At 35.5% G+C, this 26,638-nt stretch overlaps 1 protein-coding gene across 3 annotated transcripts in view; it reads right to left on the reverse strand.

Annotated features, from left to right (window-relative positions):
• Positions 1 to 26,638, reverse strand: part of ZNRF2 (zinc and ring finger 2) — an 85,207-nt gene that overhangs the window by 19,297 nt on the left and 39,272 nt on the right. For 2 of the 3 annotated variants that reach the window (XM_081079387.1, XM_081079386.1), the window contains exons 2-3: positions 23,275 to 23,370; positions 3,549 to 3,654 (exon numbers count right to left, since the gene is read on the reverse strand). In XM_081079387.1, coding sequence (XP_080935513.1) covers positions 3,549 to 3,654; positions 23,275 to 23,370 — 202 coding nt within the window. Of the gene's footprint in view, positions 1 to 3,548; positions 3,655 to 9,637; positions 9,715 to 23,274; positions 23,371 to 26,638 lie in introns of all 3 variants that reach the window. The other variant, XR_013995319.1, reaches the window with a different exon arrangement.

The raw sequence follows: 26,638 nt of genomic DNA on the forward strand, positions 1-26,638 counted from the left end.
TTGTTTCAGATACCAAACCTTTGCTGATAATGAGTATTGGAAAAAACTCTCAGTCTACTTTTCTAGCTTTTCATAGTATTATGATGCAAGAAAGTTCTATATTTTAATATAGTCAAATTTATCAACTTTTTAGGTTTTTATGGGGGAGCGGGAGTGTACTTTATCTCCTTCCCCTCCAAATTCCTTACTAAGAAGTCAAGAACATTTTGCTATATTTTTTCCAACACTTTCGATTTTGGTTTCTGTAGGCAAATGTTTAGTCAATCTGGAATTGATCCTCATTTCAAATGTCAGATAGGGATTCGATTGTTTTTTCTTATCAATAACCAATTGATCCCAGTACCATTCAATGAACAGTTCATCATTCTTTTTGTACTATACTGTAATACCACCTCTGGCAAATCAATTTTTTCATTTATTCATTTATTTACTAAACACTAATATACACATTATGTGCCCGTACTTTCTAAAATTTAACCCATTTAAAATTCTTAATAACTCTATGAGGTTGGTATTTTTGCCTCATTTTGTAGACAGAGGGAGAGAAAAACAAAGTAACTTGACCAAGATCGTACAGTGACATCAGAGTGGGGCTGGGATTCGAATCTTGGGAGTCTCGACCCCTGCAGCCCATCCTCTTACCCGTGATCTGCCTCTCCACAGGTCTCAGCAAGCGTGTTACGGACTCTATTCTGTCCCACTGGCCCCCCTCTGTCCTTTCTCCTCTGTCTTAATATTCATAGTTTTGTAATCAATCGTGCAGGACAAGTCCCACCAGCATGGTATTCTTCGGCGTGAGTGTCTTGACTGTTCTTGGCCTTTTACTCTTCGGTCACATGTATTTTAGAATCCACTTGTCAAGTTACACTAAAAAAACTGGTTGCGACCTGACTGGGGTAGCCTGAACTATACAGACCCATTTGGGGGAGCGACATTTTCTGACATCAGTCTTCCTGTCCACTATATGGTATGCCTCCACATTTATTTTAGATCTTTCAATAAGTTTTAAAATTCTGAATATCTTTTGTAGCATTTATTTTTAATATACCTTATTACCGTTGTAGTTTCTGTTGTTAATGTTATCGTCCTACCAAAAAAAAGTTACATTTTCTTTTTTTCTTACTTGGATATGAATGCAACTGATCTTCATAAGGTGAGCTCATATCTGGCAATCCTGTTAAATTCTTATTAATTTTAATAATTTATCTAATATTTATTCTTCACCCTTGTTTTAAAATCATTAATATGTTATTACAGAATTTTACTGAAAGTTTTCTCACATTTATTGAGCAATTATGGACTTGCTCCTTTGTTAATGTGAGTCACATATATAAACTTTCCAATTTTACAGTCTTTGCATTCTTAGCACAGATATAATTGGGCCATGAGGCATTATTTTAGATAGACGAGGGATTAATTTGATTTGGTGATGTTTCTGGATTTTTGCACTGGTGTTCATAAGTGACTCTAATTTTCTTTCTTATACTGCTCTTATCTGATTTTGGCATCGTATATCCTATTCTCATAAAATAAGCGGGAGAAACTTCCATCTTTTTCTACTTTTGGGGGAATTTATGATTGTTAACATGGTGTTCTTTGGAAGTTAACCAAGTTAACTTTTGGTTAACTTCTTTGGAAGTCTAGTAGAACTTGCTGTCAAGCTGTCTTTGTAGGCCTGTTTTTAGGTTGTTGTTTTTAATATTTGTTGTTTTTCAAAGTTAGTCTTAATAACTACTTGTAATTGTTATTAGTTGATTCAGGTTTTCTATTTCCTTTTGAATCACTTTTTGATAACATTTTTAAGGAAACTGCCCATAATTTTTTTAAATTAGAGATTACAAAATTTTTCACAGAATTTCCCAACTATTTTTAATTTCTGTCATGTTTGAAGTTATGTGTTCCTTTTCATTCTTACGCTGTTATTTTTTTCTTCTGGGGACAATTCTGCCAGAGATTTTCCTGTTTTACTAGTCATTTCAAAGAACCAATTTTTGACTGTTGGTCTCAAGGTCAGAATTTTTTCATTTCATTATTTTCTTCTCTGATCCGTATTATTTTCTTTCATTTTCATTGTGGTTTTTTGTGCTGTGATTTTCCTAATTTCTAAGTAAAAACTTGGCTTATTGATTGCCAGTGTTTCTTTACACTCTAACACAAACCTTCTGAGGATAACTCTAGAAAAATATCAAAAAGGTTTTAATTATTATACAGTTCCAACGACGAGTATTTTCTAAGTTCCACTATAATTTCTTCTTTGATCTACAAGTTACTTACAAGCATATGTTAAGATTATTTATCTTTCATTACTGACATCTAATAGTGGTCCAGAACAGTTTTCTGTGTGGTAACAATTCTCTGTGGTTTGCTAAGACTTCATTTATGGCCTAGTACACAATCCGTTTTTATAATACTTCACGTGTGCCTGAAAATAAAACGTACTCTCTAATTGCTGGTTACACACACACACACACACACACACACACACACACACACACACACACACACACTAGATAAAACCTGTTAACTACACTCAATTTTTCTAGGTCCTGACTCATTTTGGGTGTCTGCTTGACTGAATGAGAAATGGGCTGAAATTTCCCATTATGATGAATTTGCAATTTTTCTGACACTTCTATAAATATTTTACTTTGAGACTATGTTTTTATGTACATAAATATTTGAATTTTATATACTTTTATCATATCATACTAATAAAACCTTTTGAAACAAAGTTTATTTTGTCTGATACTAATTTAGCTTTGTCAGTTTTCCTTTAGTTACAATTTGCCTGGATATAGTTTTCTACCCCTTTACTTTCATATTTTTCCATATCCTTATGTTTAAGTGTGTTGCTAATTATTAATAGCCTATCCCAATCTTTCAATCTGTTTTTGACTAGTGAGTTTGTTCTATTTAGCATTATTATAATTACTGATACTGGATTTATTTTTCTTTCTTTATTTTGTACTATTTCCTGTTTTTCTCTATGCTTTCTCCCACCCGTCTCCTGCTTTCAAATGAAGTTCCACCTTATTCCTTTTATTGGTTTGAAAGTTATAGTTTTCTATTCTTTTTTGGTTAACTTAAATTTTTTTTTTTTTTTTTTTATTTAAAATTTTTCCTCTGTTGCTTTGAAACCAAGAATGCTTTATGAGAAACCAGATGGGCTTCACAGTTAAACAGCACCGGCCGGAATGTCAGCTCTTCCGTTTACTAGCCATGGGATGTTGGAGCGATTTCCTATGGTCCCTCAGCTTATTTGCCCAATTGTGAGATGAGATTATTACAACGCTTACATGACATAACCTACGGAAGAAGCCATGGACAACACCTGGGTCGTAGTGAATTCTGAACAAACCAATTTTTGGATGCAAACAGATGTGGGCTTAAATCTTAGTTCTAGCAGGAAAAAAAGGCATATTTTTTAAGATACGGGGAGAGGGAGTTTCAGTGAAGAAGAAACTTTTCAGCCCTAACTACAATGTCTGAAACTTTGAGAAAGACCTTCAACTCTAATACCAACTTGATGAACAGAACAACAAACTTACCCTTTATGATATATGCATAGACAAGGCAGTCGTGCTATCGTATCTCCCTGCTGCAGTTCTTCAAGGCATATTGCACATTCCCCAGCATCTTTACTCAGGACATCCTCTGAGGAAAGAGAAAATGAATTCAGGACAATAAACCTGAACGGAGAATTATGTGAATGCTAATTTGTAAAGAGTGGTGACTAGCATATTTTGTCAGAAACACATAAAATTCAGCACCTGTATTTGAAATACTATTCATCAATCAATGAGTAATGTTTACCTTTACTTATAAATAGTGTCTCTCATTTCCATTTCACTGAGGTATTACAATAAGCAACAATAGTACAGAATCCTCCAACTTGCACAGATTTTGCTATGAAACTTTACCAGTAAGTCAGTTATTTGTCTTTTGGAATTCACTTTCTCCTACTAATCAATATTAATTTGGTTCCCAAGATAGTTAAACAAAGTTTAGAGTGCATGTGGCTGAAAAGACATGAAATTACTATTATAATTTTAAAAATCCTAAAATAACAAAATTGGTAAGTTAAAGAAATCACCTTGAATATGGGACTTTAAAAATGTACTTAACTCAAGAAAATACAAAGGTTGACAGATCAAAGCTTTTGTGTAGTTTCTGAAAGGGACTTTGGAATCATGAGGATTTCTGACACCAATTCTTCTGAATTCTGTTTTATGCCAATGCTAAGCGAGGTAGCAATTAGAGTAGCTTCCAGAGCCCCTCTAGCAGTGTTTAAAATACTAATCTTTCTAAAGTAAAAATTCCTTTTCCTTTTAGAAAAACAAAGGTTTCTCAATTTATGTTTTATACTGAAATATTAAATTATACTTTATTCATGTTAAATTCACATTTTTAAAAGGATCTTGCCTACACGGAATCAATAGCCAGATATGCTATGTTGACTCTTTTAAATGAGAAGTAACTAAAAACATGCTATTACTGAAGAGTATGGGAAAACTAAAGGAGATACATTCTCAGTAAGTTTACAGAACGGAAAGCTAAAGCAGGAACATGCGATATGAACTTATACCACAAATAAATAATGTTTCCGGAAGTAAAAATCAAATAAGCGAAAGGGGAAAGACATACCAATCTCTACCTAAATGCTAAAAGACAGAACAAGACAGTTTCCAAAAATTAAGTGTTTGGTAGTCCCTTACCTACTATAAAAAACAATAAATTTAGTTGTGCACATAACTATAACAGTTCCTTGTAGAAAAATTCATTCTATAAGTAATAGATCCTCTTTCAGTTATTCTTTTGAGGCAGCATACTAAGGGGAAATACAGACTCTATCTGGTCTATAAAAGAGAAGGTACCAGCAAACGATTTACCTGTAAGGCTGTAGGGGGTAACAAGGCAACTTCCACAAAAAGGAACGGCCTTCTCAAGAAGGGTTTATGCTTTTGGAATCTAGGGAATATGGCTGACGTGATTTTTAGCTAACTATTGGGTAGCTCACAAGCTAATATATCACAATCAGAGACTTAACCAGAGAAAGATTTCTGGACAAGTAAAGCTGGGTAAATGGAAAATGCTATTAATGCTCCCCTGCCCCCCACCCTACACACACACACACACACACACACACACACACACACACACACACGTGTCCTTCCCCCATTTTTCTTTTCTAACCCTGAAGGTCCCACCCATTTCCCCCACTCCATCCTATCCTCCACCCCAAGTCTTATCTCCTTCTCTTGATCTCCATTTTTCTTTTATTATTCTAGATAGCTTTCCACAGATAGGAACCAGTTTAATGTAAAATACCAAACTAGTGATAAAGTTAACTGGAGTACAGGGGCCCACAAAATGGAGGCCACCCAGTAGCACCTGCCCCTGTCACAAATCTCAACTCAATTCAACCTTTACTTATGGGGAACACCTCACTGCCAAGGAAACCTAAATCCAATCACAATCCTCCCACTCAGCGTTAGCTAGCTTAGCTTATCCTACAAAATAGGACCTGCTAGCCTTAGGAAAGGCCCAACCTCCTAGCCAATCATGCCCTTTCAATGTTGCCTCTTCCAGCACTGTAAAATTCGCTCTTGCCCCAAATCTCTCAGGAAGTGCTTGTCAGTACTCCCCCAATCCCTGGACTGGTTTCTCGTGAGTAAAGAACACCAAACTCATTACTGAATTGTTTTAGTTTTGTCATTTGACACTAGGATGACAGATAGTACTGAGTACAAAAAGAAAAGCATCTGAAGGAAGCACTAAAAGATCTTAGTAAAGGTCTATAATTCCAAATAGTATAGTATATTCTCACCACTTAGATTTTTTTCACAACAAAGGCATACCACATCATAATAAACTTCAAAAAAAAAACCATCACTTTTTACCAAGCCTTTATCAGACAGTTCACTCTCACTGCAAAAGCTCAGATACTGCCTCAAATAGCAAATGCTTAATTTTCCAGTTTGAAAGTCTTATTTCCAATGGAATTTGTCTTTGTATGGTTAAAAACATTTTTAATTTTTGAAAATTCACTATGCAATGAGATTGTTGTCTATACGGGGGTTTCTTAGAGGATTCACCTATCCCACCCCATATGACACTGTCTTTTCATCGGTGATTATCCATTCGTTTTATATACCACCAAATAAGAAAAAAAATGCCTCCATTACACTATGATACAATCAATTTTAAGACGCATATCATTTTTCATAGCTGTCAAAGTATGAAAAAGAAGTGAGTCTTAGAATTGATGAACTAGGATATCACATTTTCCAGGTTTTGGAATATATTAACAATGCATCTAGATTTAAGTATTAATGAACCATAAAAATCTCGATTATCAAAAATTAAGAAAATGAGATAGACCAGCTTTTAAAAAATGAAGAAAAAGTATTGTCACATTTTTGCCATATAAGTCTATGTGAGATTTTTCAACACAAAATGAACTTAAGTGGAAATCCACTAAATACAGGCTCCTGAATCCATTGTTCACACACACACAAAATAGCTGTCTTACAATACTTTTTATGTTGACCTATGACTACCAAGTCTCATTTCTTTATAGCAATAGGTTTTTAAAAATCTTTGAGTTGGGAAAACTTGAATGTCTTAAAACGTCTTGGTTTTATCCTGTTTATAAGAAAATTTATTTATTGTACAATAAAGATAAACACAATCTCCACATAATTAACAGAATGATATTTACTTTAAGACTATAATGTTACCCTTTGTAGGTACTTAGTTTAAAAAAATCTTTTTAGTTGAATCTAGAATTACCCTGTTTCCCCGAAAATAAGACCTAGATGGACAATCAGCTCTAATGCATCTTTTGAAGCAAAAATTAATAAAGATCCAGTCTTATATTATATGGATCTAATATAAGACCGGGTCTTTATTATTTGCTTCAAAAGATGCATTAGAGCTGATTGTCTGGCCTGGTCTTATTTTCAGGGAAACACGGTAAAGTCAGTCATTTTAATCATAAATTCCCTAAACCTTATTAATGAAAAATAATCAGAACTGTATTTTCTATTATTAAGAAAGGTACACCTATATACAAGAACTTCCTAAACACATTAATTTCAATGTAGAAGCAGCCCAATATCCATTGTAAATAGCTTCTAGTGAAATGATCTTAGCTCAGAAGATCTAAAGCTAATGTTAGCATATTACCACAGTTCAGCTCCATTTTGAAAAGCAACCCTGAATTTAAGACAGTTCACTCTCACTGCAAAACCTCAGTTAATGCCTAATTTTAAAAATCAAATGCTTAATTTTCCAATTTGAAAGTCTTATTTCCAATAGAATCTGTCTTTGTATGTTTAAAAATATTTTTTATTTTTGAAAACTCTCTATGCAATGTGATTGTTGCCTAGCTGGGGGATTCCTAGAGTATTCACCTCTCTCACCCCACATGACACTGTCTTTTCATTGAGTTTTGAGCTTAGTAACGTGATACATTCAGAATTAAAGAGGGCCTGGAAATACCACCACACTGAAGCATCTTAAGATAACTGCGAAAAGATTGTTAAAAGCTTTTAGCCAATCAATGGGAAACATTCAGACGTTATTACCTACAGGCAATGAGGTGTCCACGCTGTAGGACCTGTCAACATTGAGAGCAGACTGCTAATGGCCAAAACAGATGCTAGGGAAGCAGAAAAGGGAACACTAATAGATTTAACTACCATAGGTGGCTAGTCTGGAATCCCCCATTGCCACCAGCATGGTCAAATGGAGAGACACTCGAGATTGAGAACAGGAAACTAAACTGCATTGCTTTTTCAAACCTGTTGCTGATGATCTACCTAAATATCTGGAACAGTAAAGGTTAAATGAGTACGTTATTTATCAGTCTAATTCTTTGTTTTATTCACATGGTCTATGCATTAATTTATATGTAGTGATACAGGAAAAGAAGAATTAAACCTGGATGAGAGCAATACTTTTTAAGCGAAGGTTGGCACCAGACTCACTTAGGTATACATTCTGTCTCAACACAGGGGAAAAAAAATGACATAAACTTGGGCCCCATCCCTAGAGATTCTGCAATATACACCTGCCTCAGAAACAACTGCTTTCAAGGGAACAGCGCACTGAAGGAGACAGAGCGTAAGATTCAAGTTGGAAATGTAGTATGAGTTTCCATTCTCACTGTTAGCTATGCACCTCAATATGTTGGTCATATCCTGGAATTTCCTTTCATTCTTTTAAAATATTAGTATAATAATGGCATTCGAAATATTATGGAGCATAAATTTTAAATAATTATATAAAAGACTTTATGTTAGAAAAACACTATATACAATACTAGTTTTTATTATCATCATTATCAGAAAGTACTTCATGGACTTCCCCAAAAACAAAGTTAGTCATTTTTCTATTTCTTTTTCTGTCCCTTCTGGTTTTCTAGTTCCAACTTTACACAATGTGATAAATAATTCCTTAGCTACCAGAAACTTCCACAGAATACTCCTGACCTAGCCATTTCTAGAGACCTATTAGAATTTCCAGGTTGGCAACAAGTCCACACAAATGCAACTGCCTAATTAATTTTTAAATGTTTTGGCTTTATTCTATATTTAAAAGTATTATAAATGTCCACTCTGTTACATGCTTTTAGATGTATTTATGTCTTTTATTAATCTTATGAGGTAACTGATGTTACGTCCATTTTACAGATAAGAAAACAAGGCCTCAAAAAAGTTAAGTAATTTACCAGAAATTACTAAACTAGTAAGTCCTGGGGTCAGGATTCATATTTAGGCTAAGCCCTTGGCCTTTTTACTACTGTATGAATTTTGATATAAGAAACAAATTCACTCTTAATAAGATAGCATAAATACCGAAACAAATGAATGGTTTTAAGGCAACTTCAAGTTTGAAATATTCAAGGTGGAGGTGGCTATCTTACTTAAGAGGAAATAGCTCAAGACTGGTCATAGGCTTTATGTTCTGGAGTTATTAGACTGTTATAAAAACTGGTATCAGAAATGAGCTTGCACTTTACTACTTACTTCCTTCTATTGGATAGGACAATGGCCCTGTCCAGTAGAATTTTCTGTGATGACAGAAACAGTCTCTTATCTGTGCTGGCCAAAATGGTAGCTATTAGTCACTTATGGTCTGCAAAGCACACTTGAAATGTGCCTACTGCAATTGAGGAACTATAAACATTATACATTTTAAATTTTATTTAATTTTAGTAAAATATGAAGCCTTAAAATATAAGTAGATAAGGAACATACATTCATAAACTAATTAAAAACTTCTGTAAATTGATTTCACACATAGCCTCAAGCTCTTACTTTGCATTACCCAAAGAAATTATTTAAAATCCGAGCAGCCAAATATGCAAAATTAAAATATTTAGCAAGTACAAGCACATATTCATATAGTTATTACAAATCAAGACAACATGAGAAAAAGCAGACAGCCAAAATCCTTTTCGAAAAAAAAAAAGAAAAACAACAAATAAAACCAAATTTGTTAGAGGCAGCCAGAAAAACTCCATGCGAAAATTTCATAATCATCACAACTTTATTTTTAGATCAAGCATCCAAACAGATGATCTTTTCAGCAAAATACAATGCCAAGCACTATTATGGATCAGGCATTTTACCTGAAGACTTATTTTTTGTTCTTGAACCCTCAATGATAGCAGTAGAAAACAAAAGCAGCTGAAATGTGAAATAATCCCTAGAAAAATCAAGAATTAAAAGAATTCCAACATTAGTAAGAAGCAATCACTCAAAGAATGGAAAATCGGGACTCACAAGGTTTGTTAATAAATACTTTCAGATGTAAAGTTCTCTCTAATGGACTTAAAAGAAATGAACATTAATATTCTAGATTATAGGTCCATGAGCTGTTACTGTACTCAAATATTTTAAAAGGAATTAGAAATGATACTTAACAAGAGGAAATTGCCATTTTTACTATAAGACAAATATCAACAAAAACATGGGAACATCCTTTATTAAACTGTCTAAAACTCAAAGTTCCTAGTCGGTGTCAGCTTTTATCTTTTTAGACACTTATTCTGGTTTGACCAGGAATTACTGGCTTCCTCTGCCCAGATGCCACTCATAATTACTGCATCAGCACTTTCTGTAGTTTAAATATAACTGAAAATTGACTAAACACATAGCCACCTTTCATCTGCATTGTTAGAAACTTGATTTAAAATTAAGACTAATTTTTCAAAAGGAGATAGAAGTTGTGATGCTTCTGATGACTTTTAAGGAAAAATGTGTACTCTTGGGAATATTATATTAATAGAAATCAACATTTGTGCCTTCTCTAAGAAAATATAAGTAAAGTAAAATGGAACCCAAACTATAAACTCTAAAGGGTAAAATATACAAAAGGAACACTTAATACTTATAAATTTAGCTTCCTTGGACCTTTTTGTTCCTAACTTGCCTAAAAAAAAGTTAGCTCAGGGTTAAGTATTTTATAAAATTAGGTATCTGACAAGCTGCCAAAAGTCATACAAATTACCTAAGACATTATTACATTACCAAATTAGTCCCCATCTTCAAACCAAATTAAGATAACTCTCCTATGCCCCCTCCCTGTCATAAATCAACAATAAACCAAAATTTAAAACCAATTATGCACACTGATTTGCTACACCCTACACAAGTATTTTCCTAAATGAGTTGTCCACATTAAAAGGTAAAAAAATATATATATTTTGAAACTGCTGAATATATACAAAAATAGAATAAGACATACTCTGAACTAAACTTAAGTTTCAGGTACATTTTTGTTTTGAATAACTGCTGAGAGAATAACATCAGTCCTAAAAAAACCCACAAAAGCTGAATGACTCTTAACAGCAACAAAAAAATGAGCCAAGCAATCTGGATAATATAATGTAGCAAACATAAACAAACAAAGAAACAAAAAAGTATCACTTATATAGACAGTTCTAGGTTCAAATTTCAACTCTTCAATTTATTTAGGAATGTAACAGGGATAACAATAGCTACACTTCATACTGTAGTGGTAAAAATTAAATAAGATAATACTTGTTAAATGTCTAGCACCATACATGGCAAGGAGCAGGTATGTTCTGGTGACCAGATATGTAATTTTGTCAAGAAAGGACTCTTCCCCTGAGTTTGTTTTCTCCAATCTAAAGAAATGATGAAACCTGCTCTACCTGTCTCTGAAGATCGCTGTGAAGATGTAACGAGATAATGTGAACGGAAGGCAGTCTCGTGGCAAAAGAACTTTGGACCACGCACAAACCTCTTTGCGCCTCATTTTCTTCAAATAAAATGTAGATCATAATACCTGTATCTCACATGGTCTTTAATATTGATAATTAAAAATGCAAGAGCTAATGAATGTAAAAATACTAAAAAGGCTCTAAATAAATGTTAGCTGAATACAAACAAAATTTTACTATAGCATTATTGAAGTAAACCAAAAAACATCAACTCGTGGCATTATAGCATGCAACAATATATATTATGTTATGTCAGAACTATCATCAGATTTATGAACTAGGATGCTATCATTTTGTATGAATAAATTTGAGGAGTAGTACAATGTGTATGCCCTACGGCTTTTGTTGATTAAGGTTGAAGTGTAATGGTCCTTCCCTTTCGCTTTCTCTTCATCTGTAAGAAAATTAAAGGCTGACTGATTAATAGTGTACCAGGGTCACAAACTCAAATGCCTAACGGGACATAGCCAAAAAACATTCAAGAAGTAGCTTATCTTTCAGAAACTATTTTATAAGAAAAAAGGACAGCACAATTGTGATAATAAATGCCAAGTGATTTTGGCCCTGGTTTTAGGGATTAATAGATAATTGTGACAAATTGGGCTTTACATATTTAAAGCAGCTGCAAAGTTAGGTTTTTAGGTGAATTTCTCATTTTCAAAACATTGCCTCAAAAAGACATTTTTGATACTCTGTAGACCAAACAAAAAAATATCTGTGAGTCAGATGTAGCCAACACTTTGTACCCTCTGTATTAAAAAAAACAGAGTAAATTCTATGAGGGCAGGGAACCTAATAGGTTTTGCTTACTCCAGTGAGTAGCACAGTGTTTTACACACAGTAAGTGCTTGATAAATATTTTTTGAACAGCTAATGATGTAAAAGATGTCAGGAGACTGGAGAAGATGCCAAATAACAAATGAACAGCCAAAGGATACAGAAAATGCCCCAAAGCTATGGGGTTGCTGCTTCCGGGACCTGGGAAGTTTGGTGGCAGTCTGGTGACTCAGCTGAGCTCAGACCTATTTTATTTTTTAACTGAATTAACTTCTTTATCCAAGACGTTCATATCAGCCAATCAACCAGAAAGCACTGACTATATGCCGAGTTTGCCAACAAATACTTACAGGTTGATTCGCATGTATGGATAAAGTATTACAAGTATATATGCACAGGAAAGATATTTAACATGTCTGCTCTTGAGATAATAAAGCAAAGTGTGAAACACAAACGCATCTGGAAAAAGCAAGCTGAAAACCAGTAGCTCTGCATGAACAGTCATGTAACATGAACGACTGAGGGTGGTTTCTTGATTCCCTTTCACCCAGCTATTAAATTACTAAAATAACTGACTAATTGCTGGATCCTGGAGACTCTAAGTCTTGATTCATCTGAAACCTCATGTAATGGAACCACATGAAAATAAAGAAAGTGCAATTGTGAAATGGATTTTTTAAAATATTGTTCTAAGGAGAAGGAAAAGAGACTGACTTGGGAAGAGTTTCTTTCTTTTCAATGGGCCTGCTCAAAGCCTACCAATCCTTAAGTTGCCCCAGAGAGGCAGCAGTAGCAGAGCGAATCCCACCGGAAAAAGGGAAGAAGGCTGCTCTGACAGTGAAAGAACGAGACAGAAGTTCCGTGAGGGGCTGAGGATAGAACTCTCTCTGCATCCGCGAACAGGTAACTATCTTTCCCCAAAGAGGGAACTGTCTTTCCTCACACCTTCAAACAAAAAGGCCTTAGTGTGTGCCAACCTAATGACCACTGGGCTCACAAAAAATATCTTGCATTTTACCTTCTTCTATTTGAGAAAGAGATAACAGTATGATATAAACGTGTTGTGAGATTCTACAACTCCTAACATTATGCAACAGAGAATGGCCAGAACCTATTTAAGTATCCACAGCCATGTGAATGAAGGTGAACCAGGCTGAAAAACTAAAACAGACATCTACTACCATGTCACAAAGACTGGAAGGGAGGGAGGGAAGGAGAGAGGGATAACTTTACAAGTAAAAGTTTCTAGAACCAAAAAACATAATTTTTAATTTAATATTTCAGAGAAAGGTAAAAAGAAAGATCACTGCAGAAAACTAAATTAGTAATCTAGAATAAATAACACCCCCAGCCCTGAAGTCATGAATGAAAATATAAGACACAGAAGAACTTAACAATGTAGAATGTAAAGTCTGCATTATTTCATATTATCCAAGAGTTGGAGGTAGAGGAAAGGGGAGTGGAGGTGAGGGAAGAAAGTAAGAATAATATATTGGGGGAAGAGCACAAAGAAAACCTCCAATATAACAGGTAGTTAAAAGGATATATATTTAAGTAACAGTTTCAAAGAAGCAATAGAGTTATAAATAAAATCACTAATTTATTAGTATTAAATAAAGCTACTTAATTTCTTTTCAGTCTTTTGATTTTGATAATAAAAGTACTTTAGAAATAGAATATTTTCTAGCAAAATACAAATTTGCAAAATTGACTCAGGAAGTGGAAGAACATAAATTCACTAATAATCGCAGAAGTTAAAAAGACAGTCAAAGATCTACCTAAAAAATGGTAGGTGGTTTTATAGTCGAATTCTACTTGATATGAAAAGAACAGTACTTCCTGGGTTATTCATATTATTCCAGAGCAGAGAAAAGATGGAAAGCTTTCCAATTCATTTTACTAGCAGGATCTTTAGCGAGTATAAATTTGGTAGCAATGTTTTAAAAGAATTACAACCCCTGATTAAACAGAGTTAAATCTAACACCGTTAGAAATCAACACAGTTCAACTAAAACATTAAAAAATCTATCAACATAATTTATCAACAAATAAAAAGGGAGAAAAAGCATGTAACAAAGTTTTTTTTTTTTGCTTTAAGTGAAAGAGAAAGAGAAATGACATATTACAATACAGATGATTTACCAAAACAAAGCAAGCATATTAAACAGTGAAACATTAAAGCCAAAACAGGCACGCCACGCCCACTGGCACCAGATGAACAAAACAAGCGTAGACTCTAGAAGACATTATCTTCATTTGCACACGAGTTATATATTTAGAAAACTCAAGGACTCACATACAACCAATAGGTTCTCTTTATACCAGCAAAACCAGTTTGAAGATGAAATGGTAAAAATAAATGCGATTCGTAACAGTAACAAAACTATAAAATACCACACATAAACTTTAAAACAAATGTAGAGACAAACCACGTTCCTTGATGGGTAAACTGAAAATCTTAAAAAAACAGCACTGAGCAAAAGACAGTATACACCCTTCTTAGAGATGTAAACACATGAAGCCCAGTTGGGTCTTATGTTAAGGAATAATCAACTATATATTCCCTCATCTGTACTCTGTATATAAAAAACATAAAAAATCTAAAGTTAGAGAGGAAGACTTCACAATAGGAACCCTCACTATGAGAATTCCACCATATAAAACCTAACAAATTTAACTGACCATTTCCCTCTAAAACCTGGGGAAGAGAAAACTATCAAGTCTTTTGTTGCTGAGGCTAATAAACTAGCTCTCATCACCCTAAATCCCTTTCATCCACTATGGTAACGTTGATAATAAACTAAGATTATGTATTTCAAATTATACATGTGCCACATATAGTAGTGTGTTTTAGTGTGTCCTGGGGGTATTGAAAATCAGAGCACACATAGGGCACATTAGAAAATTTTGGAAGGAAATTCTTTTACATCACAACAAATGGGAATGCTAACATTAAAAAAAAAAATTGAAGAAATGAATGGTCTGGCTCCTAAGGATTAAGTCTCCAGGTTAAACTTTTATTCTTCTGTCTGATTTACTGATTGACTGATGCACTCAGATCTCTTTACTTTATACTTCGGGTTGTAACCCAGTACTGTGCTTCAGTAATTCTGACGCTCACATTGCTCCCCAGGAGCACTTTAAGGTTGACTCCGGTGTCCCCCTGACATAGACTCATCTTCTTTGTTTCTGAGCAGCACCACCTGACTTTCAGATAATACAAGACCTCGGGGCTCTTCTCTGTTGTCTCTGCTCCAGCCCTAGAAGCCATCATTTCTCCAAGGAGCCCTGGTTCTCTCTACTGGAGAATGGTATTTGGAAACCAAAGATATGGGTGTCTCTCATACTAAAACAGCATTACAAGGGAAGACTTTGAAACTGAGGAGTACAGTTTAGAGTAACTAAGATAAAAGGAGATCCAAGTAACAATAATCTAGGAGGTGCTGAGGGTCAAGAAGCCTGCAGACTCCAAAATCAGTCTAGTGGTGAATAGAAGAAACCAAGCAAGTTATAAATACTACAAATATTCAGATGGCAAAGCAGAGGGGCTGTCTAGAATATTTTTCTTTATTACGTTTAATCTTATATTACCTTATACACTATTAAAATGTTAAGAGTTAAATACAACTCCCCAAAAGGCAGAGAGCTACTGTGTTCCTATTGCTATTCTGAAACCAAACCACTCCGTGGCTGGGAAGACACTTCCCAAAGCCACCTCTGAGGCAAATCCAGGGCAGTGTTTTGAATTATCAGGGCCAAGATGACTTAAAGTGTGTGTGTGTGTGGAGGGGGGAGGGAAATATTTTTAAAAATGGTCATTGAAAAAATAGTCACAAGCCATTTCTTTAACAATCCTCTCTAAAATCTTTCTTGAATTCAACAAAATAGTCAATGACCCTCTGTAAAAACCCTTACTCCTCTCTTTTGGAAAAATCTTTTTAAAAAGAAAAATCACATTTCCTAATTTTTCACACTTTAAAGATCAACATCCCGGCTACTGTTTGGAGCACCCAGGTCCTCTCTTACACTCTTTACGCTAAATTGAGTCACTCCGTTGTCAACCCTCAAGTCACCTGTGACTTCTCCTTCCCCATTTCCACCAAAACTAAACCAATTCATCTTTTATAACGCCTCTCTGTGATATCTATCTCTTTCTCCTCATGTCATGTAACCACTTCCCACAGAAAGTTCCAAACTATTCTCCAAACTGGTCGTTGAAGAAATTCTTTCCCTTACAAGCCTTTTTGCATATGGATGCAAGATTAATCTTCCAAGTTCCAAATAATTTATTTTAAAAACCCTTCATTATAAAAGCCCTAATTTACCTTCTCACCTTCAATTCTCTTTTATCATTCTCCCTTGCCCCAAGCTATACCTGCCTAGTTGTTATTTCTAAACACACTCTCTATTTCTCTCCAAATCTTATTACTCCTTTCAAGGTCTAGATTAAGTGTCTAAATAGACTAATTTATCTTTTACTATGTACATATGAAATGTGTTGTGAAAGGGCAAAACTGTTGACAGATGTGGGCTGAGTCCTAGCTTTGCTTACATAGAGGAAACATAAAATGAGGTAAACTTGGAAATGCACTTTATAAATATCAGTATTAGAATTCCTTTAAAGTGAGAGTTTATCAGTTTCACATCTTAGCCAAAATAAGAACTGTGACTGGGGAAAAAATGCTTTTTCCTCTGAGGGCAGAGGTTCACGTGGATTTTTTTTTGCACTCAGAGCCTTTTTAAGGTCTGTTTTATTTCTTTTTCTGATTTATTAAAACCAAGAAAGCTTACTTTGAATGTTGGAATGAAAAAAAAGTTATTGAAAGTGATAGAAGGATAAGGAGAACACAAGAAAAGTCAAAGCTTATTATAAAGATCTATGAAATGATGAGACAAATTAAGAATCAGTAAATAAAGAAAAAAGATGTCATGTCCCTTCTCAAATTTTATTAATGCAATCAGAAATGCAATCTGAAACCTACTTCATGCTTTAGAGATTAGATCTGTCTTCCTTCTTGCTGAACTATATATTTTTATTTCAATTTCTGTTCTATGTATCTTTTTATAATAAGCCACAGGACAAAATGGACCTCAAGATAAACATTTATCTATGTACAGTAATCTTTTTACAATATTTCTATTTCTATACAGAATATGAAAGGATCTGTGTTTTTATAAAGATTAAGCAATGTGCCTATCATCAAATTTAGACTCCAGATTTTACCTGCATAGGTAGGTCACCATGTTGCTTATTTTAAAAAGAAAATATTCTTTCATAAATTGCACTTTTAAATCGTCACATCATGAGAGCACGTTGTTTTCTAATTATCCTCCCACCTCCCATCTATAATATTATAGAAATTATCATTGCCATGTAAGATTTTTAGATATTTAATTTGGAGTTAAATTATGGGCTTTTAGAATATCAAAAATATTTTAGACTTATTCGCATGTTAAATATGGCACCTACTATATGTTTACCTCTCACAGTCAGAGGTGAAATTTCTTAGCAATATCAACAGGTTTTGTTATTTAGCACTCACCACCTACAAAGAGCTACGTATGATTTCTCATTCGAGTCTTATAATAACTCTGTGGAGATAGGCACTACTTCTAGTCCTAAATTTACACAAAAGAAAACCAAGATTACACAGCCATTAAGTGACAGAACAGGGATCTGAACTCAGCAAGCTGATTCAAAGTTTGTACTTTGTACAACGTACTATTATTCTTTATAAAGCTTTAAATGCAAGTTGGTGCTTTTGAGCAGCTCTATGTTAACAGAAGGGCAGTAAAATTGATTTCAGCGCCATATAAAAGAGGTGTACAATTCTGGTAACTGGGTAAGAATGTAACTATGGTAAAGTTTTTTGTATGATCATTTCTGATCCATTACCTTTACAAAGTAAATACATACTATATTTTACTTATTTCCTGTTCATCCTTTTATGATTTTAATGATTTCAAAATAAACATATTTACAGTTTTACAGTTCTTGGGGTGGTAATTCTAATCACATCTGCTGACTCTCACTCCTCATATATTTTTTATTTTTCATCACAAGTTCACTTTTATTTATTTTTTATTTTTTTACAAGTTCACTTTTAAATAGAAGGTGACTGTATTTTCCTATAGGAATCCCATGGGCGTTTTAGAACAGTTTTGCTTTTGTTTTGCTAACCTCTTCTGTGATATCACCTACTTTGAAATTTCTATAACATAGGATAAGGGATTTTGACACTTTCCACTGCATTTAATTTCACCAAAGGCCTCAGGGTCGATTTATGGATTTATGGTACAAAAAACAACTTCACTTCAATGCCATCGCATAATGTATCTTTATGAGGTCATTTAAAACTACAATCAGGAATCACACTTAAGTTAAAACTCAATCACACGAATCATCAATGCAAATAAATGAACAAGGACATCAAATCAGACTAACAGAAATCTTCCAGAGAAGGCCAAGTTCACAGAATCTCAGGCAATAACTACCTCCTTACTTAAAATTCTGCTTGGTAGTTGTTGGCAACTTTTTTTTTTTTTTTTTAACCTCAATTGTAAGAGACGTGCCTATTCGGAAAGCATCCTGAATTCAGAAAAATTAAAAGGTGGGAGCAAAATCTTAAAACCAAGAAAATGTATTATGGAAGGCAGAAAGCAAGTTTATAACTTCAAATGAGACCCACAACTGGCTGAAAAGCCAAACAGTATCCATAGGGAAAAAATATGTTCTTTCCTGCAAACACACTACCTGGAAAGCCCGGTCATCAGAAGGCCGCACATGCACACTGGAATGAAGTGCTGACTGCCTGCTGAAATCTATCTTCAGTGTTTGAGTGAATATGATATTCTCCTGCAGACAGCACACAAGTTGGGATCCTTTTCCTCATTTTCATTACAGAACAAGTTCCCTTCCGACTGACACTATTTCTTCCAATATGTTTACTTTAGCAGAGTAAGAGTCACATCTTACTCTGCCCACAATTCTTTCTGACTCTGCAAAGGCTCCGCTTTGATTCACCACAGGGGTTTACAATAAACTCTCAGAAGACCCACTTATTTCAAGTTACAGCTCCTCCAGATAACTACAGACACGAATAGTACCAGCTACAAATCAAACACAGGTCTCTCAAATACAAATCCTACTGTCCTTCATCACAGAGTCTAAACTAAACACTGAGCTTCATAGGATACAAAACATGCTGTGATCCAGGGAAGTTTAAAGACCAATAAAACCAAGACTAAGAATTTGCTAACAATCATTTTATTTCATTTTTTGGTTCTGAAACATTTAGAAGATAGGGAACAAGGAAATGAAGAGACTCTAAGCTCATAAAATTTATATTAGGTTCACAGACTACACAACGAATTACTAGGTCCATAAACTAACAATGAAGCACATGAAAGAGGGGAAGTATATAAAGTAGGCCGTCCCTGACGTAGGGCAAACTCATTGTGGCATTGTGAATTTTCTTTCATCCTGCCAAAACACCACCTGCAACAGATAACGACTCACATCATTCTGAATCATTCCCCGCCACCATCATCTGGGCCTCCTACCTGATCCTCTGCTGAGCCAGCTGCCTAACCCCTGACAGCTTCCACCTAGCCAGTTCATTTTCTTCTTCAGTTTCTAGGACGTGGGTACGTAGATATATTACTTTTTTTTAAAAAAAAAAAGGAAAACAAAAGTTGTTGTGGACTAGTCTGGAAACCAAACCAACATTTATAATACCATCTCTGTGATATGAATTTGAAACTCCAAATCACCAACTTATATTCAAATTTCAATAGGAGTTCATCCTATTCTGGAATTTGACTATAAATAGATCCAGACTGAAAAACAATTCCAACTATTCTTGCTAACTATGAAATGTTTATAGACAGTTAAATTAATATACATTTAACAAAATTCCAAATTTCAGATCCACTTTAGAAAAGACTGCAAAAAGCATAAATTAATAAGCCCTGTGCTGAATAAAACTCTCTTGATAGATGTTAAAAAAGAGGCAACAGGCTGCTGAAAATGGAGTCACATGTGTTAAGCCCCAAATCAGCAAACCAAGACTTAATACCCAACCTAAATGCAGTTTCAGCCTCTCCCGGGAATGTAACCTTTTACCAGTCAGTGTGGAATTATCTGGTTAACACTAGTGTCATGCAGGGTCTCTGGTCCCGCTCCCCACATAAGAGCGCAGGACATGGTGAGGCCAAAAAGGAACACCCACGGAGCCATAGATAGAGGAGTCAAACAAATATATTCTCGCTGGCGGCTGGATTGGAGACACAGGAAACAGGAGCCACACGATCGCAACCCTCACTCCGCCGCTTGCTAGCTCAGTCCCCATCTTCTTGCTACCCCCATTTGCTGCTAGTGTAGCCACGCAGTTATATTAGTGGCCAATGACTCACTGGTTACAGCTGACGGCCAACTAGCCACAGCTGCTGGTCAGACAATCACATGTGATGGCCATTTACTACCTGAGACAGCATCTTTCTATGTGAGGGCGAGAGCCTGGAAACTGCTTTCTGGGGTTCTGTCCCCACACTAGTGAGATGATCTACCAGACAGACCCTGCCTTCCCCTAAAGGAAGGTGACCAGCCTGAAACTGCCGGCTATTTATTAACGACTTCCTTGTCTAGACCCCTTCTGCCTATAAAAGCCTTCCCGTCTGCACAGCCCTTCCCAGCTCCTTTCTATCTGCTAGATGGACTGGTGCCCGACTCCCGAACTCACTGAACAAAGCCAATTAGATCTTCAGATTTATTCAGTTCAATTTTGTTTTCTCAAACATATTATTAACACAATTTAGAGGCCCAATCTCTCTGATGCAAATCTCTCCGTGAAATCAACTTCTAGGAATTCAAATGTGAGGACTCCAGGTGACTAAAAAGATTGTTTCAGAGATCCTCTTATTCACCTTGTTTTAAATGTTATAATAATCCCAGATGCCTTACCTAGGCATTAAAGAGGCCAGTTTTCACAGCCTCAACACTTGTGATAGATGATATGTGGGGGTGAAGGATAGCAGAATATGTAACCTAAGATATGCCTCTTTGGCATAAAATAATAAAGATTATTTTAAGATGACTGAGAAAGAAAAGACACAGGAGAGGCTCTGACAACAGAGTAGGAGTTACCCTTCTGTAAGGGAAATTTACATACATTTATGAAGGAAATCTTCGTACATGAGCATGTCTCCCCTCTGTATCAGTCAGAGAAGGAAGACTCTAAATCACAAGAAAGTATTTCAAGAGGATCTTACTCAATGAAAAAGGCACCAACTTAAATCAGCATAACAAACCCCTTGTTTACTGTGATTTCCCTGGCAATCTCCCACAACTGGCCTCCCCACCTTTTATCCCCACCCTCATTTTCTTTGTCTTTAGGTGAAGATGATATTAAACCCACATTCTAAACCACCTCAGAGATTTGCTTATTTTTCCCTGGGTATCTCTCATGTATGCAGCAGGTATACATGTTAATAAACATTTGCTTGTTTTTCTTTTGTTAATCTTGTCTTTTCTCACAGGGGTCTTAGCCCAAAATTCAGAAAGGTGGAGGATGATTTTTTCTTCCCCTATAGGGGTCTGCCTTTAAAACAGAGTGGTGTTAGAATTCCCATAAACACGTAATGGGGAAGCACAGTACTGATATGTCACCTCTCTAACCTAAATCAGCCAATCAAAGGTCCTCCTCCTTTCACCTATAGTTGGTCCTGTCCAAGTTCTAAAAGTTCAAGAACTATATATAATTTTTATGAGGAAGCTGTTTTTGCTTCTTGTGAATATTTATAGAAAGTTAATATACACTTAAGTTACAAATTACGTATCTACCTACCTTAAAGTAGGTAGCCATTCTTAAAAATGACTGCAACTTAACTTTTTGCATTAAGTTTACTAACTTCTGAGTTAGAATACTGTCAAGTATTTAAACCCTAAATCCTTGGTTTACAGTATTCCCAAGCAGAAGGTACATATTAAATCTTTAAGATACCAAGTAAGTGATTTAGTAGAAAACTTTAATGACTTGAGCACAGTTAAATCAGGAAATAAAAAACTGCCAAAACACAGAGAGACTATATTCTGTACATTCAGCATGCAAATATATTATATGGTCAAAGGAGATACATTTCTGCTTTTAAAATTCAAGGCCACAGTATTAAGATGTAAGGATATTTATTTTAAAGACACCTGTGTAAACATAATAATTATGGGGGGAGGTAATGATAAGATAATGGAATATACGTATATGAAACAAGCCCAATCATTTTTACCTCCAGTTTTGAACCTGAATTTGAACACTTTTTATTACTTAAGTAACTGAATTCCAACTAGATTATATAAAGTAGCCAGTTCAATTTCATAATGCAAAAAAGGTTTGGCTATAATCAACAGGTATAGTTAGCAGGTCCATTTACTGAAAGCCACTTTTATTTATTCACTGGAAAACATGCTCTACTGTCACTAATTTGTATAAATACGGTGGGTGAAGCACTACCTTATTAGACAGATTCCTAGATCAATTTTCCAAAAAAGCTATTCAAAGTAACATGTTCGTTTCAGTGTAAATTCTCCCCCCACAACATTTTTTTTTGAAATCTGAGGAGCAACCTCAGATTGTTAACTAAATGCTACTACATGAATTAAACTTTTGGATGATCCTAGGCTTGCAGGATCCATCTCTGTTTTATTCATTGTTAGATCCCAAATTCCTAACCCGGTACCTCATATCTGAGAGGTACTCAGGACACTTGTTGCCTGAAGTCAGTCTTTCAATCGGCTTCATTGTTTACTGGTATTTCTCCAACTTATTCTATTTCAAACTAAATCTTACATTTGAAAAATCTGAAATTTTTCATAGGCTTTTGAAGTCTGTCTTTTTATTTATGAAATTTTGAGAGAAAACAAGCTCTCATTTTTTCCTTTATTTTATTCTATTTATTTCAAGTCAGGAATGAACTATTTCTTTCTTTTTTTTTTTCAAAACAGAGTTTTCAAATCTATTTCAAAATGTACCAAAACATCCTTGAAAATCTCTCCTAGGGTTTTGAATATCTAGAGACTGTGGTCAGGAAATAACAGCACGGCCAAAGCACCAGACCTAACTGCGATACCAGCTGGCCTCTAGGGCTCAGAGATGATCCTTCCTTGCCTTTTACATTCTACCTGAAACATGAAATTCATAACATCCAAGGTAATTCTCATTTAAAATGGTATTTGAAAGCACCAGACTTACCATTATAGGTTATTCTTGGCTTTGTTAAACACATCACAAGATGCAAATCCATTTCATCGGAGGGTACAAATTTTGAGCATACAGGGCACTTAAATCCTAAAAAGTAAAAGAAAATCATGTTACTTAACTATTCTGAATATCCAATTATATATATTTTTGAAGCATTGAAGACAAAAAGCATTTCAAACTTCAATATTATACTTCCAATAATATACTACTTATGTGCAACTTAAAGTTGCGGAAGACTTTGTGACTGGGACATCTGACGTCAATCAGACTGTGTATCATCTCATTTCAAATAAAACAAGTTCAAATGAGGAAAACAGGCTTCACTACAAAACTCCCATCTCTTTTTCTAATATATGGGTCCAATCATTCTCGTTTCTAATTTTTCACATTCATCTGAACTTACGATTTCGTTATAACAGCTTTGTATTCTGTCCATCCTTGTGGAAATGACCTTCCCTGGCTCAGTATCCTACAATTTGAGTTTTATAGCTGGACAATACAGTACCTTAGAAACTATTCTACTCCGCTGACCTTTTAAAAATGTATCTGATGAAGAAAGTGAAACCTTTCAGCACAGCAAAGTCAGGTTCAGAATCTAAGACACCTGACTTCTAGTGAAGTGGTCATTCGGCCATATCATGCTTCTAAAGTCACAATGCAAATAGAAAACATCACAGAACAGGGCAAATTTCTCCATTTTTGACACTGAAATACTAGCTAGTTTCCTACAATATTCAACCTGCTCTAAGTCTGTGCTAAGTACTCTATTAAACATAAACTGGTACACTGAAGGGGAGAATATGTTATGTATTCAGCTCTATCCTGCCGCTCACTTACTGAGGGGACTGTTCCATCCATGGGTCCTTGCTGTCTCCCTGTCACTCTGCGGCTCCCTCCCGGGACATCCCTAAGCTGCTTACTTAACCCCTGATCCAAGAAAGCCAATTTATAGTTTGGCTAGGAACAACAATCAGAAGCAGCACATAAAGATGGTCTGAGCCAATTCGTGTTTCTTAGAAATGCAACTAGAAAACAGCAGGAAAGTACACTAGTCAGCTGGGAAGCGCTGAAGCAGAAAGTCAACATGTAGGTAAGATAGGCTGCAGTATCCATCCTGGCTCATTTGTAAGCCAGACTTAGAGAACAGAAACTATCAGCAAACAGAGGGAAATGGTTCACATGGAGATCTAGAAGCAGATGTGCAGAGAGCGGAAGTGCCACGAGACAACAGCTAATAAGAAGGGTGGTGAAAGAAACCAGCCTCTAAAGTGGCCTCAGATTCTGGCAGCTCGCTACAACCAGTACACAGGTGTTCGTACAGACACTCGCCTCCCTTTGTTGTGACATGAAGCTCCCAGGAAACAAATGAGTCAGAGTAGAAAACCTGAGGCAGAACTTTATACAAATTAGGACGGGGTTTTGGCATGGGTACTTAATCCAGGTATTTAACTTCCTAAATGAAACATATGATTTTGAACACTGTTTTTTACACTGTATTAAATGCATTTTTAAAAACTAAAATTTCAGGTGGTTCTTTGTATATACTGTTTTCTCTCCCTAGGCTTTCCTTTATCTCTACATTAAGCTATCATTACTCATCCCAGACTGGCAAAAACTGAAAAGCTTCACAATGCATTGGTGGTGAGGCTGTCGGGAAACAGGTACTTACACACGTTGCTAGTGAGAGTGCAACACTGGACAACTTCACAGAGAGTAATTTGACAGTATCTAACTAGATTATGTATGTATTTATCTTAGCAATACCTTTACTAGGATCTCACCCTGAAGGTAGGTCCCAGACAATACCAAAAGACAAACACACAGATCGAAGATTCTGGGAAGATGGCCGAGTAGAAAGCACTGGAGAAATCTGTCTCCCCATCTAGACAACTGCACTGGCGGAATCTAACTGAGATGACTATTTTGGAATTCTGAAGTCTATTGCAGGCTCACCACTTCCAGGGGAAGACTTGGACAGTACGATGTAGTTAATTTCAGCTCTTAGCACTGTAGCAACTACCCTTCCTCCATCCCCCGCCACCTGACAGGCAATGCTACACTTGTTACAGGAGCAGCTTACACATAGCTTGCAGGAGCCAGGGTGGGCAAAAAGACACTGTTCTCCAAATACTGGGAATCTGTGCTCTGATCACTGATTGCTGCTTCTGATCCAGGAGGCACAAAGAGTAGGGCAGTCACTGTTGTTGGACCTCCCCACTATTGTTTTAAGCTCCTACCACTTTAGCTGAAGAGACTTCAAGGGGATTTAAAGGGCCTGCACTCTTTTTTCCCCATTCACTTTTCTCTTTTTCCCTTTTTGGAGCCAAACTTTAAAGACTAAGACATTCAAAAACAACTGCATATAAGGAAAACATGAAAAAGTAACTGTGTATGTCCAGAGGAAGACTCAGAAAAGATCTTAGAAGACTTCCAGTTTGTATGTCAGGCTGATGATCCTCGGCACAGGGACAGCTTACAACACCCCAAAAAACAGTAATAAAAAAACCCAGCAGACCCTGGGCAAGAGGATTAATCTGATTTCCAGAGTTACTACTGTATTAAAATTCAAATGTCCAGTTTTCAACAACAGAAAAACACAAAGCATACAAAGAAACAGGAAAGTATGGCCCATTCAAAGGAAGAAAAAAATCAACAGAAACTGTTTCTGAAAAAGACCTAATGGCAGATGTACCAAACGAAGACTTTTAAATGCCCGTCTTAAAAATGCTCAAAGAACTAAAGGAAAATGTGGAGAAAGCCAAGGAAATAATGTATGAAGAAAATAAAAATATCAACAGATAAAAAACCTAAAAGATTTCTGGAGCTGAAAAGTATAACTAAATTGGAAGAATTCAAAGGCAGGCTTGAGCAGGCAGAAGAAAGAAATCAGTGAACTTGACGATAGGACAATGGAAATTATGTCTGAAGAATAGAAAGAAAAAAGACTGAAGAAAAGTTAACAGAGCCTAATGGACCTGTGGGACACCAATAAGTACACCAATATATGCATTGTGGGAGTCCCATGAGGAGAAGAGAGAAAGGGGCAAAGAGAATATTTGAACAAATAATGGCTGAAAACTTCCTAAATTTGATGAAAGACATGAATATAAACATGTAAGAAGCTCAACGAACTTCATGTAAGATGAGCTCAAAGAAAGCCATACCAGGATACATTATAATTAAACGTTCAATGGACAAAGACAAAGAGTGAATCTTGAAAGCAGCAAGAGAGAAGTGAATCATCACATACAAGTGATCCTTACTAAGATTATAAGCAGATTTCTCACAAGAAACTTTGGAGTCCAGAAGGCAATGGGCTAATATATTTAAAGTGCTCAAAGAAAAACAAACAAAC

This window comes from Rhinolophus hipposideros, assembly GCF_964194185.1.
Source record: "Rhinolophus hipposideros genome assembly, chromosome: 18".
Taxonomy (NCBI): domain Eukaryota; kingdom Metazoa; phylum Chordata; class Mammalia; order Chiroptera; family Rhinolophidae; genus Rhinolophus; species Rhinolophus hipposideros.